This window comes from Rhineura floridana, chromosome 13 (assembly GCF_030035675.1).
Source record: "Rhineura floridana isolate rRhiFlo1 chromosome 13, rRhiFlo1.hap2, whole genome shotgun sequence".
In the NCBI taxonomy this organism is placed as follows: Eukaryota; Metazoa; Chordata; class Lepidosauria; order Squamata; family Rhineuridae; genus Rhineura; species Rhineura floridana.
The window spans coordinates 40,242,378-40,257,902 of NC_084492.1; the positions used below are offsets into that span (position 1 = coordinate 40,242,378).

The following is a 15,525-nucleotide window of genomic DNA, read 5'->3' on the forward strand; positions in this document are numbered from 1 at the left end:
ATACCTCCACCTCTTAGGCTACTTGACCTATTAGCTGGTCAAGTAGTCTGAAGAGAGGTAGCCCCTCTGTAGCTTGAAGGGTGTGTGGAAGATGGGTTTGGGGCTACACTGCATTACAAAGAGGTTACACCCCCGCAGTGGTGAGAAATCCTTTAAAATGTGCCTTTCCTCTTTGCTTGACATCTGTTTTGAAAGTCAGTAATATCTTTTGCATCAACAGCTGGTACTCTGAATGTGAGTGTGAAGCAGGAAATATCCAGCCCGACCCAGCCTTGCTCTTTTGATGAAGCTATCAAAGGTATTTTAATTCTTAGCAGTAGTAGTAATTACTTTTGAGTTTTAAATGGCACCATTTTTCTGCAGATCTTTTGGATAGATTTTTTCATAAAAGCTTCGTTATGTTCATATAGTTAGATTATTAACAATGCAAGCCTTTGCATGTCAACTCAGAAGTAAGTCCCATTGAGTTCATTGGGGCTTACGCTCAGGTAAGTGTGCATAAGAGTCGTGTTCGCAGGGAGAGTCATATATGCTGGGGCCTTTATCTTGCTATTGCTGTAGTGCAGTCTCACCATTTCCAATATACAATAGTCATACAAGCGATTAGAAGTCATAACTTTCCTTGGATTAGTAGAGTGGGAGATAGGAGCAAAGATGCAAAGGGGGCAGTGGTGTGCCTAGCAGAGTTCCCCTCCCTCTTACGTTTTGTGCGGGAAGCAAAACTGTAGGGCCCCGAGTGACACTATATCCTCAAATACTCTTAGCTTAAGCGTGAAGCTGCTGCAGATAACTTGTTAAGCCATTTCATGTGTCTTTGAAGTAGAGCAGCATAAATAGTAAGGTCATGAGTTTGGCAGGCTTCTAGAGCTGTAGGTAGAAAACGCCTAGTGTAGCTGGTTTGGGGGTGTTTCCAACTCTTTAAGAACAGAAGAAGCTCCCTTACACCAAGTCTGACTCTTTGGTCATCTAACTCATCATTGTCTACACTGATTGCCAGCAGCTCTTCAGGGTCACAGATAGGAGCCCTTCCTAGCCCTACCTAGAGATGGTGTGGATTGAACATGGGGTCATTAGCTTATTGCCCTTCTCCAAACAATTGCCTTGCGTTTTGCATTTGGGTGTTTCCCATAAGGGTAGTGGTGTACTTAGGTCATGATTGTTCTCTCTCCGGAGCTAATGTTTTTATGCCTTGACCAGTTTAATTGTGTGGCTATGGGCGACACGAATTGTGTGATGCCAAAATGGATGATAGATGCCACTGTGCTGTACTTCCAGTTTGTTCTTTGTGACGTTTTGTGTCCATTATTTCATTCAATTCCCAGTTCATTAGTTAAATTCTTGCCATGAGTAGTTCAGGCCCTTAGCTGATAACAACAACTGGCTGGATCACATTTGTGTTCCCAGTTCACTCCTTCTCCTTTCCTTGTATCAGCCTGGCATCCTTGCAGTTCTCCTTCATCAGCCACAGTGAAATGCTGATGCCCTTTGGCTGAAGACTCTGGTGCTTATGACTGCAGGCTTGCACATGTTGTTTATCAGGATATTTCCATAGCAGAGTGTTCTATAGCTGATGAAGGACTTCTTGTTCTTTACTTTACGGCCTTATTTTACTACCTTTTGCTTGTTACTTGCAACACTTAATATATGAAAGAACTTGAGAAGTTGGTGTGTTCTGGCAAGAGCTGATGTGATGTGATAGAACAGAGTGGGGAAAACCTGGTGGCCTGCAGACAGATGGACATCAAAGATCAGGTGATTTTCCTGTAACAACAACTTTATGGCTCCTTAGTTGAGTGGCAAAAGACTTGCTTTGTATGCAGAAGGTCCAGGTTCAACCCCTAGACTGCGAAAGCTCTCTGTCTGAGCCAGTGTATGATGATATTAAACTAGATGGACCAACGGTCTGATTCAGTAAAAGGTAACTTTCTCTGTAGGTAAGGAGAGGTAAAAGCATTGAGATTACTCTTTACTTATCACACAGCAGAACTTTGAGGCACCTTAAAGATAACACACTGTGACATAAGCTTTCATGTGCCGGAGACCACTTAGTCAAATACAAGGTGCAGTATAAATTTGTGTTTGTGCGAGCAGGCTACTATTGGTCTTGTCATATAGGGACTCATTTTACCAGATGCAATGCCTTATCTGTGACCGTGCATTCAGATGCTTATTGTTCTTTAGAACCTCATTTCCTAGGAGAGGAGAGTTAGCCCTAGCAATAGGTCTTTCTCTTACCCCCTGCATGCTTTGAGCCATGTCCTCTAGTGGCCATCCTTCAGGATACCAGTTAATTCTGTGTGTGTTTTCTGCTGCAGTGAACACCAGTGGCTGTAACCTGGACAAGGTAAATATTCTTCCCAGTGCCTTGATAACGCCACTCAGGCAAAGCAGTGGGATTAAGAGTGAAGAGGCTGCTCCAATGGCACTTGCAGCTGAAAAAAGGGCTCCTTCAGTCTTTAAAGTAAGTGAGCTGGTGATTTGTGGGGAGGGGTCTGAAATTTTTTGGATCCAGAGTTTTATTTTATAATTCTTTTTAATGGAATATTTAAAATATGATGTAGAATGTATTTCCTTTAAAACCGAACTAATTTAAGAAAAAAAAGGAATGTACTGAAAAGTGTTAACAGAATAATTTTAGCACTTAAATATATGTGATTTGAAAGGAGAGTTATTTGAAGAAAAGAAATGAATTATATTTTCTAGTATTGTAGCCATTGCAGTTGTCCCAGTTTGACTTTTTTGGGAAATAGTGCATTTCTAAAAGTTACCATTCTTCTAGCCCACATCACTGGGGTTGGCTCCTCAGGATACTGTTTACACTTGGGCTTATGTCATACATTAATTATAATTTATTAGCAACAAATGCACCCTTTTCTCCCTGAATTGTGTCTGGGCAGAGGAGCATGAAAGGGTCAACATTTTATTTCAAGGAAACCCTTTTTTTGATGATGACGATGATTTCTATTTATTCATTGTTTTTTACACCAAAGGGTCTCAAAGTGACTTTACACAACAGGACGTTAAAACCAAATTTAAAAACGGCAATAACACAAAACATAAAAGTGCTCATCCAAGAATATATATAAAAGGAACAAATCCTACCCACCCCATTAAAAGGGAAGAGCACAAAAAGGGCCAATGGGATATCTAACTTTCTTCCCATTTAAGAACCAAAGGCCTGGAGAAACAAATACGCTTTCGCCTGATGTCCAGAACAAGACAGTGGCGGTGCCAGGTGTGGTTCCCTGAGGAAGGCATTCCGGTAGTTGGGGAGTCAGCACTGAAAAGGCCCATTCTCAGGTTGCCACTCTACACTGCACATCTTCCTTGGAGAGAGGGCACATAGAGAAGAGCTTCCAATGATGAAGGCAGTGTTTGGGATGGTTCATGTGGACAGACGTGCTCCTTGACGTATTGGGATCCTGCCAATAAACAGAGAACTAAAGTTTTTGGCACACTTCACTGCTCAAGCCAAAAATTGTGTTTCAAAGCTTCCCCAACCAGTTTAGTTCCCCCCCCTTTCCTAGGCTGGGGAGTGGAGGAGTATTCAGTTGAGTAGCATCAGTCAACAGTTCTGAGCAGGAAAGGCCAGTGGTGAGGGTGTGTGGGAGGGGTGATTTGGCCCTTGTGGCTAAGGCTGTAGAGTCCCCTTCACCATGCAGCTGCTAAACAACCCCTAACCTTCCTCTTGGCTTTGTTGCTGGGGAGGTGGCAGAGATTGCCTTGTAACTGCTCAGCCAATCCCTCCTGCCTCTGCGGCTTCAGAGTTGAGAGGTCTGAGTGCTTATCATGCTTGCCAAAGGGCAGCAGCACACTTGCAATGGGAGCATAATTGTTGAACCTTGGCAATAGGCACTGACTGACTAATATTTTAATTCAGTTTATGAGTTGCCTAATAAAAATATTGTATAAAAATATTGGTGCTGTGACCTGCCTTCCCCCGAGCATTTGTGCAAATAGTATTTAGCAGCTCCTCAACCACCCTGAACTCTCTCCTATAGACAAGTGTGTTTGTGGCTACGAGGGGCTAAGTCTGCAGAGCCACAAGGGTCTTCCTCCTTTCCATGTTTTCCATCTCCAGCTTAAAGCTCGATATGCTAAGTTGCCATATAAGCTTATGTGCTGTTTTATGACTGTGTGTTTTCACCCTGCCCCCTTTCAGGCAACCAGTGTAGTTGGACCATCTCAAGCAACGTTAGAGACCAGCATGTCCAGCATATTAGGGAATGGCACTTTCTCCTCTTCTGCTTCTCATTTAGCTTCAGAGAGTGAAGATCAGCAGCTGCAAGCAAAGGTGTATACTCCGGAGGCAATGCCCTCCCTCCAGGCACAGGACATGGCACAATCTGGCGGCTTCCAAGCAGTCTCCACTCCCAGCCAGCTGCAGAACAGCGACACCTTGTTGCAGCAGGCATCCCAGTTCCCCTCAAGGGAGTCCCAGCCGAGAGATGTGTTGCAGTCAGACAGTGCAGTCATGACTTTGTCTCAGTTGACGGAGGCATCCCAGCAGCAGTCACCACTCCAAGAATCAGCACAGGCATTGCAGCAGCAGATCTCCTCAAACATGTTTTCATCGGCCAACGGAGTGAGTCAACTGCAGAACACAATACAGCAACTGCAAGCGGGGAACTTTCAGTCCAGCACGGCCAGCAACGGCAGCAGCGGAAATGTGGACTTGGTCCAGCAGGTCCTGGAAGCCCAGCAGCAGCTGTCATCTGTCTTGTTTTCTGGCTCTGACAACGAGGATGTCCAAGACCAGATCAATGTAGAGATTTTTCAGCAGGTTAGCCAGATCCAAAATGGAGTCAACCAGGGGATGTTTTCCTCCTCTGACTCTGTCCATTCAAGGGCTGAGGACCTTCTCTCTGGGAGAACCGAGAGTGTCCATCCACAGCCTGAAAGTTCTTTGTCCAGTCAGCAGCAGCAACAACAAGCAATGGAGACTTCTGCAGCTCTGGTGATTGAGATTCAGCAAGGCCTCTGCCAGGCAGCCAGTCAGATGCAGTCGGAATTGTTCTCATCCTCCTCTTCAGGAAACAGAAACATGCAGCAGTCCCCAGTGTACCAACAAGCTTCCCACATGATGGGTGGGCTGCCGACAAACGAAGACATGCAAATGCAGTGTGAGCTGTTCTCTCCCACTAGTGCTTCCAGTAATGAATCTGGTACTCCACCCCAGCAGCAGCAGCAGCAGCAGGTGGTGCCTGCCAACGGCCCGGCCATGTTTCAGTCTTCTGGTTCTGCCGAAGGTGAAGAAGCTTCAGGACAGGCAAAACAGATGCAGAGCAATGTCTTTCAAGCTATGGTCCAAATGCAGCACAGTGGGGAGAGCCAGGTGCAGGTTAGCCTCTTCTCTTCCTCGGAAAGCATGATGGCAGTTCAGGGCAGTACAGCACAGCAGCAGCAGCAGCAGCAGCAGGGGGGGAACCTCTTTCAGCAGAGTGGGGAGATGATGTCTCTCCAGCCTGGCAGCTTCCTGCAGCAGGCTCCCCACTCGCAGGCGCCACTGTTCCACTCGCAGAGCCCCATTGGAGATGCCCAGAACATCTCCCAAGAGACCCAAGGCACTCTTTTCCACAGCCAGAGCGCTGCCTCATCCTCAGAGCAGCTGCAGCCGCCGATGTTCCACTCCCAGGGTGCCATGGGGGTGGTTCAGGACCAGCAGGCAGGCAGCCTGTTTCTCTCCCAGAGCTCAGTTGCACAGGAGGAACAGATGCCCTTCTTCGCCACACCAACTTCCATTTCTCCACTGCAGACACCTGCCGGTGCTGAGCAGCAGCCTTCATTCCAGCAGCAGCCGCCACCGCCGCCGCCGGCTCAGCTTTCGCACCTCCAGAGCCCTATGCTTACCCAGGAGCAGTCCCAGCAGCAGCAGCAGCAGCAGCAGAGCATGTTCCAAGGACAGGTGCCCCCCAATCAGCAAGGGGCCATGTTCCAGCCCCCACATCCAATGGTGGCTCTTCAGAGTAACGCCCCTTCCCAAGAGCAGCAGCAGAGTATCAGGTTCAGCAGCCAGAATGCAATGGGCCCCATCCCGTCCCAGAAGCAGAACATGATGTTCAGTCCTGGCCCAATGGGTAGCCAGGAGCAGCAGCAGCAACAGCAGAACCAGTCTCTCTTCCACCCACAAAGCAGCATGACGCCCATGAATCAAGACCAGCAGCCCATGCAGTTCCAGAGCCAAAGCCCAGGCTCTAATCAAGCTGAGCCACAGCAGCAGCCTGCCTTATTCCACAGCTCCCCCCAGATCCAGCTGGTCCAAGGGTCCCCCAGCGCTCAAGAGCAGCCCGTCACTCTCTTCATCTCGTCGGCTTCTTTGTCTGCCCTGCAGAACAGCATGAGCCAGCAAGAGTTGCAGCAGCCCCCCCTCTACTCCACACCAAACAATATGGCTGGCATCCAGGGGGCTTCAACAGTCCCCCAGCAGCAGCAGCCGCCGCCGGCGCCGGCTTTGTTCCACAATACACCTGGAGGTAGTTCCATCAGCCAGCTGCAGACCTCCTCGGCGCCATCTCGACAGACCTCTGGAATATTCCTCTTTGGCATCCAAGACAGTAAGTGTGATGATCCCAGGATTATCACTGGTTAAATGGACTGTGAGATAAGCCCTTTGTCTTTCTTTCTGGGGAGAGCACTCCAGGTGGTGGGCTCCAACTCTCGCCCCCCCCACCTGCCCCCTAATCAGGCTAATCCAGCATAAAAGTCAGTGCCTTTATCACTTCACAGCTATAGTGAATGCACCAGGGGAACAGGAGACCTGACCTCCTCTCTGAGATACTGTATTGCCCTACAAATTTGTAAAAATGCAAACACAATTTGTGTTGGTCTTTCACAGTCCAATCCCCTTCCTGTGTAGCTTGGAAGAATTTGGTAATATGTGCCTCTGAGCATATGGTGAGTGGTAGCAACACCTGCAATCAGCCCAAATAATAGAAACAAGACATGTGCTGTGTTGATCTTGTTTTATCAGGAAGGAAGCAACATTATTAAGACAGTTGATATAGTTCAGATGGTCACTTTAAATATATTTGATATACTTTGCAATTTTAGTGAAGTTTCCTATAGTAAATAATTTTCTTTTGCTTCTCTTTCTCTGAATATGTGAAGTACAGCAACACTTTGCATAATTTACACTAAAAACACTCCAAAAACGATTGTGGAATAATGACACTGATTATTCTGCAGAATAGTCTCCACTGGACATGAAGAGTGTCTCAGTTTGCACAAGGTAAAATAGTGGAAGGTGAAATATATTCTAGCAAATTTCTAGGTGTGCTTTATGTTTTTAATTGACCGTGCCCACCTTTCCTTAGGTGGAGTAGGTTTAAGCATAGCAGGCTGAAAACATGCATCTTGGGCAGGCTAAGTTTGTTTTTTCCAACAGCTAGAGCCGTTGCTTAAGTAGCAACATACTGTAATCAGTCTGATTTTACATCAAACTGCAGTTTCAGATTCAACTGTTAATGCACCCAAAATAGAAATAGAATATAATCTCCAGTTTGAAACACAATGGCTGTCTTCACCATCATATGACATTGACCAATAAAAAGGCTTTGAAATTAATAAAAATAAATTTGACACAGATTTCTAGGATGAATAATGAAAGAAATATAATTTTCTAGGTTAGATTCTCTGTAGAAACAGTAGTAATACAGGGAAGAAGCAAAGTAAAACACCAACAAACATACAAAAATGTAATTCTCCATCTTTGGAGATGGCAGGTCTTGCCACCACTCACCATATGCTCAGAGGCACATATTACCAAATTCTTCCAAGCTACGCAGGAAGTGGCTTGGACTGTGAAAGACCAACCCAAATTGTGTTTGCATTTTGACAGAATTGTAGGGCAGTACAATATTTCAGAGAGGAAGTGAGGTCTCTTGCTCCCCTTGTGCATTCACCATAGCTGCCAAATTTCCCTGCTGTATAAAGTTTGGTAGAAATATCTGTTGGCTATAGGTACATTCTTAAACTGCAAGGTTTTTTTGCCTATTTGTGTATATATAAATAGACAAAAGACAACTGAGTCTGAGGGTCTGCCATCTTTGAACATGTGCCTGCCTGTAAGATGCTTTGTGCCCCAGTCAGCACCTAGCTTCTTTCTACTGGCTTCTTTGAGTACTAGCACCCTGATCTTAAATGTCCTGGAGGAAAAACTCTGTGGGGGCTCTGTGGGGGTTCGGGAGGCATCTGGTGCAAGGTGAAACAGAGCAGGTTCCTTTGTCTGGTATTCTGAAATATGCATGCAGAAAGTTCAACGAGCCGGTTTCTCTTCTGGTTTTAATACAACTCTCATCTTTTTCATCAGATTGTGGCCCGCTCTTAACATCTGGACCAGCTTCAATGTCGGAACAGATGATCACAATAAGCCAGCCACAGGGTGAGGCACAGTCATCTGTCACAACTCTCCTATCTCAGCAGATGTCTGAGAGCCCTCAGCTGTCTTCTGCTATGACCACCAATCAGAACATGAAGAAGATTGATGACCTGCTAGTGTCGCTACAGAACCAGGGGAACAGCAGCATGGCCGGCTCCTTCTAACTGGCCCGGTGAGCTGGAGACTGGAGTCACTCTAACCAGGCCAGCATTTCCCTCTTCTTATTTCTTCCCATGGATTGGAAGTCTTCCTCTGCTGCTTCTGCTGCTTCCCTGGAATGATAAGACAGAGTAGATAGAGCTTCAGCCCTTGTTCTCATGACTCTGAGAAGACTTGTAGTGGCCTCTCTGAGCTTGGCTGCTGTTGCTCAGAAGTCCCAGTGTGGACTGAGGGTTGTTGGCCTTGACCTTAGCTTCAGCTTGAGGCTAAAATGTGCAGCTCTAAAGTACTGCTGAAGGCCCCAGTGTGGTCAGAACGGTGTTTAATTCACACAAAAATAAAGTCTATTTCCTGGCCTGAATAAATTATACAAAAGAAACATCCTTGCAAATTGCAGAGGTTTCTGCATAATCTTTTTTCAGCTGGCACAGTGGAATTCTTGCTGTGCCTTCTGAGATTTAAAAGTGCCATCCTCCTGTTTGAGATAATGGTTGCCACCATTGGTACTAAAGGCTTGCTTTACAAAAACATTTAACTCTGTGGCTTTTAGGATGCTGAGTTTTGCCAAGTTCTGTGCTGCTGGTGCAGTCACAAGAGAGATTTCAACAAAGCCTCTGCAAGCCAGTAAATCAATCTATCAGATTTTATTGAGTAAGTGTTTAGACCATATCAAATACAATGAAACAAACACATATTTAAAAACTTCCAGAGTATACATCCCCTCTGCAAAGTTCAAGTCCCAGATGAATTGCACTGATCGGTGGCAGTCATATCAGATACAAAGTAGTTGCCATTCTTAGCTTCACCATGGAGGGAAATAGCCAGCTATTGGATGCTGCTGAATTAGAGGACTTTAGGGGGAAATGGATGAGGCTCTTGTTATGCTTAACAACTTTGTCTTTGTGTGTTCTTTTTGTAACTTCAGAAATCCTGTAATGGACAAGCAGATTTGCAAGACTCCTTTAGCTCTTGTGACTCTGGAATTTAGGGTGTTTGGAGTTAAATTTCCTGTGTCAAAGTGCGGCCTTGGACCCAAGGGAAAACGTAGCCTTCACCATCACTTTGGAAGAGCCTCCATGCTGAGCCTGATGAGAAATGGCTGCTGAGCAAGATCATTGGAGAGAGACTTCGTGGAGCTGAAAGAAGCTGAAGAGGCTCTGCTTTGTGTTGCCCAGGTCTGAGTTGGACAGTGGCCCCCATTTCTAGCCTTGCTGTGAGGACGCAGAGCGCAGCTGCTCAGCTTTCATTGCAGCTTGGCCAGGAAAGAGCCTGGGACTGTCTCTCCCCCCTCTCTTCCAGTCCTTCTTCACAACTCTTCTAACAGGCTGCAAAGCACAGAGGATATTCTGTGTCCTAAAATAATTTGGTTGTGCAGATAGCTGATCCACACATTTGTGCTCATCCCTTGGTGACTCAGTCACTTGATTTGCAGCTGTAAATGGTTTCAACTGAAAAATGTTGCTTGAGGCGATGAGAGGTGACTCGAGTGTTTAGTCCACAATCATAAATTTCACTCCTGCCAGCCATTGCTTCATGCCGCAGTTACCAAGTGTTGAACAGACCAGTGTGAAGAGGGTCTCTCTGATAAATGGGAGCTGGTGCTGCCAGCTTCATAACAGTATGGAGGAAGCTGTGAATTGGCGCCTAGGGAGGTGGCTTCATAAACTGGCCATGAGGCACAGCCAGACAGTGGGAGCGGGTGGGGGGGGGATATTCAGTAATGTGACTGCAGCTTCCTGAAGGACTGGGTGTAGCTTGGTAGGGCTACTCTAAGGGGCACTTTTCAGAGCCTCTAGTGCTCTGCCCATCTCCTCTTTCAGAAGGGAGCAGTTTGTTGGGCTGAGGAATGGACCCCTTGTTGAGTCTTGCTTTGATAAGCTGAATCCCCTTTGTGTCTCCCCCCTCTTGTTTTAAATATGCTGCCACCTGTCAAAATCTGAATTAGCCTTTTAGGAAGCCAGAAAGCCCATTGCCGTGGGGATGGAACAACTAAGTTGGTAGTTGCATCCTTGGTCTGTGGAGGTGAGGGAAGAGAGTCTTTGTGGGCATGCTGGTTTCTGCTTCTCAAGCCCTTTCCTAATTGGTGCTGGTGTAAAGTCGTGCGTTTAAAACCACACTGGAGAGGGGATGGCAGCCCCTCCCAGGCCTGGGAGCAGTGCTTCTGTAGTCGATCTGAGGCAGGTCACAGCCTCCTTTCAAACACACAGATGCTGACAGTGAATTTGCGCCTGTTTTGGCATAAAAGAGATGCTCTTCAGAGCACCAAGGGGCAAACTCCACTTCAGGTGCTCTTCAGCCTTCCACTTCTGGATTTGTGCTCCTCTCTCCTCCCTCTCCTGCACATCAAATGCTGTGTGTGGCATTCATCACCCAGCAGCTCTCGTGTGTGGCTATCGCTGGCCTTGGGCATTGTGGTTTTTAGTACATGTTGGTGGTTTTGTTATTTTTGTGTAGAGAAGAATTTAGCTCATGCGTGGTTTTTTTTAGGCTCCCCCTTCCTTGTGTGTCTTTCCTAACTTGTGCTCCTTCTTGAATCACGTAGAGTTGTGCTTGTTTTCTGCTCTCAGCGTTGTCCTGTTAAATGCCAGTCTGTCTCTGATGTTTGCAGTCAGTGGTTTGTTCTGTTTGTCCCTCTCTTCTTGAGAGGCTTGAGTTATGTTTTCAGTAGTACAGGCTATTTTGCCGATATGAAGGGAACTTTTCAGAAAGAGACCTGCTCTAGGTCATTAAATTTTGAATACAGTTTTCAATCGTTCAAGTTTTGGATGGTTTATATCTAATGTGTGTTTCATTTTTTTGGAAAGCTCTATTTTGTATTTAGAAAATGATAAACTATTTTGCTATTTGTACTGAGTGAGTACATTGGCATAAATAATATATATATATATATATATAAATATATATACATATATTCACACACATATATTCTTTTTGCCACAGGTTTTTGTGGTAAAAGTGTGAGTTTGTTGTCTGTTCCCCCACAACATGGCGTCTAGTAGCTGGGGACAGGGGAAGTTTTTTTGTTAAGTCTTCACAATGTGTTTTAAGTATTTTTCACAGCAGACGTGATTTGTTCATCTCTGGCCATTCCATCAGGCAGCCTCTGTGCTGATTGGCTGTGGGGGCAGCTTCACTGCCAAGGTGACACATGTTCATCTCTCTGCAGTGTGACTTGCCAGGGGAATCCTTTGGCATGAGCCATTCAGCTTTCAGTCATGGTTAACATCTAATATTTTATTGCTAGCTTTTTAATTTATAATAACACTAAAAGGCTCATAATGTCTGTAGCTACATTGAGCTTACTTCTCTTACCATTTTGTTTTTTAATTTGCTGAGAGGTGTTGAGGATAAGGAGCAGCAGCTATGTGCCTAACCCTGAATGAGGAGGCAGGAAGGCATGTACCAAGCCAATGGCATTTGCTTTCACTTCTTGGTATCCTCCAGCTGGGTCCGGGACTGCCTGCCTGCCTGCTTCTGAAAGGCATTTGGTCCCAGGCTGTGATGGCAGCTTTATGGAGCTGACGTGTATGGGGAGAAGTGAGTAGGGGCCACAGGTCAACCTACGTGCTGCTGTGTCTTGTTCACTTCTGTGGCATCAGGATTGTCCGGGGCGGGGGGGGGAGTGCCAAGTCACCAGGGACCAATCCTCTCTTGAACCAAGTTTTCTGCCCAGATCATCTCTCGCCACTTCTCTCCAGACTACTCCACCCCTGCAGGCATCCATCTTCTCTTTGTTAAAAGAGCACCTGCTGCTGCTCTGTGCAAAACGGTGAAGTTCATGATGTTTGGTTGTTTCATTTCTAACTTCTTTTGGTCCATTTTAGGTCAATATTTAAATGTGCAACATTTTAAACATGTGATTTGGTTACAAAATAGTCTGTCTTTGGAACAAGGGTCTGCTCAGTGGCTGGCAGAGGCTGGTGCTGCTCCTTTCCTACAGCTTTTTGGGGTGGGGAGGGCCTGTGGTGGTGGAGGAGCCTCTAAAGGCTTTTCTAGAGACACTTGCATGGTGCTGGAACTTCTGTGACCTTCTGAGGGGCATCTTGTTTCCTTTGCGTTCTTAGTCCCAGTTTGGCATTTGGAACTTCTGCTGGGCCCATTCATTCTTCTCTGCTGCATCAGCCCCCAAGGAGAAGGATCAGACTACGTAGTGGGTGGCAGGTGGACGTAATCACCAGAGCCCGTTTCAAGCTACAGGAGGCAATTCCTTTTGTCCCTTTCATGCACAATCCTGACTGCCGTCCCATCCGTCCCCTTCATCCACTAGCAAGCGCTCTGGATGAAGCAGCATTAGGCATTGGTTTTTGTAAAAGTATAAAAACTCTGGGAATAGGCTCTTGGAAAGATACTAATGGTCAAGAGAGAGCAGTCCACCTAGACATCCCGATTTGCTTTCCCTCCTCTCATTTGCCACTCCCAACAAAGAAACATGCTTTTGTTTTTGTGTCCTTTCCTGAGGGCTGGTTCAGTAACCCTCACGCATGCAGCATTAGAGGCAGCGCTGGCCAGACCAGGAGGTGTCTCGCCAAATGCGCTTCCTTTCCCTGCTAATAAGCACCTTGGTCATAACCCAGTCCTCTGAGGAACAGTTGAAGGACGTTCACATTTTTAGCCTGGGCAAGAAACAGTTAAGGGGAGATTTGATAGCTGTCTTTGAAGGGCTGTCACACAGATGATGAGAGCAAGCTAGTTTTCTCTTTCCCCAGGGGGAAGGGTCAGTGTGTTCAAATCACAAGAAAAAGGGTTCAGACTAAACATTAGGAAGATCTTCCTGCCAGTCCAGGCTGCTTGAGACTGTTTCAGAAGGTGGCAGATTCTCATTTAAGCAGAAGCTGGACAGTCACCTATGAGGGAGGGTACGGCAGATGAGTTTCTGCATTGGAAGACCTGTGAGGCCCCTTTCAACTCCTTGATTCTAACCCTCTCCTCTACTCTGTGCCAGCCACAGCCCATTTTGGGGGTGCTGCTACCGCTCCCAGCAGCACAAAGTTGGCTTTCCTTAAGCCCTTAGGTGGTTGAGTGTCATCTGGGATCCATCTCCTCCTCCACCTGCCATCATTTGTATTGGTTCTCTGCCCACTGGAATCCAGCTTGTTTGGAATGAAGCAAGGCTTTGTTTTATACACTATCTGGACCTGCTGAGAGACCAGGATTCTCCTTGCGTCCCTCTGTCCTGACTGCCATTTGCAGAACTCATGAGAGGGTGCCCCCTGCCCCGCAGACTTCCATTTACTCTTGGCAACAGTCCCAACAGTTAGAAATCTGCTCTCCCTGTTGATCGTGCTGTAATCCTTACGCACTCCCTTTCTCTTGCTCTCTTCCCCCCCCCTGTGCATTTTTCTTCCTACCTTCCTGCGGTGCTTGCTTAAAACAGCACTCAAGCCAGCCAGCCACCCAGCAGCCCCTTCCAATATCCTGCAATGTGAATGTAGCCTCAGATGGCCCCGTGTGTGTTTTGTGTGTCCCTGGCTTGTGTAGGTGGGTTTCTCAGAGCACTGATACCAGTTTTCAGTTTATTCTATTTGGGGGGGGGGGAGGGGGGACCTCATTTGCATTTGTTTTTAGCTATCCTGTGATACCTTGTTGAATATTACAAGAGAGATATTTTGCTTCTATTGAGACATTTGTATACTTGCAATTATATTTCTGTACACAGCTGCAGTCAAGAATAAAACTTTGAAAGTTTTCATTTTGCCATGTGTAGCTACTGCGCTGCATTCTTTCCAGTCTCTTGGGGTCAAGATGCTGCAAGCAAATTGGGAGTTGGCCTGTCCCCCTCAGTCTTGAAAGGGGTCCTCTCTGGACCTCTCTAATACAGTGGCCACTTGCCTCACAATTCAGAAAGCTTACAATTGATGCTTGAGGCCCTTGTGTGCATGCCCTGTGCCCGTTGGAGCTCTTGTGCCTCTTCTCACCATCTCCATGGCTGTTGTACTTTCCCTGCTGTTTGTGGGCTACACAGTCGTGGCCAATGGCCACATCTGCGTAAATGCATGCCTGGTACCGGCAGCAAGTCAATCCCGAGTTGGGATCTTGGCAAGCAACTAGCAACCACTGAATATGGACCACAGTCCCCATGCAACCTGGTCATCTGGCTTTACCCTTATAAGTCGCGTTGGGGAAGTTTGGATGCTTCACTGCCTGCATGGGAAAAAATCACCAGGGAGTGAAATCCTTAAGCGCCATCTTTACTTGTTCATGTTTGTTTTGCCTTTGCCTATCAATAAATATGACAAACGCTTCAGACTCCTCTCTGCAGGATACAGCCCTCTTTGTCTAGTGCTGTTTCATAATGTCCAATACTAAAATTGCATAGACATTCTACAAAGCTGTAAAAATGGAAAGTAAACATTGTGCCCTTGAATGCAGTTTCAGTACTGTGCCCTTGGCCTCTGGCCAAAGCCGCTGGTCTGTTCAGGGCCTGACCCCTCCTCCCTTCCAAAGTGTCCAGTGGCAGCCACTAGTTTAAGATTCATGTCATATATGCAAAGTTGTGCTCCAACACTGCAATTTGTTTGCATGCATCTTCTCTGTCTGGACGAGTCCACAGCACTTGGTCCTCTTTGTGTAGGCTTTGCCTCTTGGTAGAGCTGTTGTGCTTCAGCTTCCTCTGTGGTTGCATGAAGCCATTCACTGCTAATATAAATGTTGTCCCATCAACCTCTGACTGAAAGGCAGCCAAAAGGTGCTTCAGCCTGTCTCTCTATATGCAACACAGAGCGAGCAGGCCCAGAGGGGGTAACAAGGATAAGTCTGTTACAACAAAAACAAGGAGCCTTGTGACACCTTAAGAAACAGCAGCTTTACTGTGCACAAGGCCCACAAGTTAGCAGGGCATTTTTAGCCAGGGGGAAGGGGTGAGCATGGGGTTTGTGTGTGTTCTGGCACTGGAAGGAGGACTTTGCTCAAGACTGTATGCCCAACTCCAGAGCAAGCCCTAGAATCTCTGTGCAGTCACCACCCCCACCAATCTCTTGCAAGGCTACTCC

At 46.6% G+C, this 15,525-nt stretch overlaps 1 protein-coding gene across 12 annotated transcripts in view; it reads left to right on the top strand.

Annotated features, from left to right (window-relative positions):
- The window catches only part of NFAT5 (nuclear factor of activated T cells 5), an 85,254-nt gene extending 71,033 nt beyond the window's left edge, over positions 1-14,221 (top strand). For 11 of the 12 annotated variants that reach the window (XM_061594341.1, XM_061594347.1, XM_061594353.1 and 8 more), the window contains 5 exons: positions 221-298; positions 2,316-2,461; positions 4,163-6,554; positions 8,309-8,549; positions 9,462-14,221. In XM_061594341.1, the coding sequence (XP_061450325.1) occupies positions 221-298; positions 2,316-2,461; positions 4,163-6,554; positions 8,309-8,541 (2,849 nt within the window). In that variant the 3' untranslated portion in view covers positions 8,542-8,549; positions 9,462-14,221. The remainder of the gene's footprint in view (positions 1-220; positions 299-2,315; positions 2,462-4,162; positions 6,555-8,308; positions 8,550-9,461) is intronic. The other variant, XM_061594342.1, reaches the window with a different exon arrangement.
- The last annotated feature ends 1,304 nt before the right edge of the window (positions 14,222-15,525 follow it).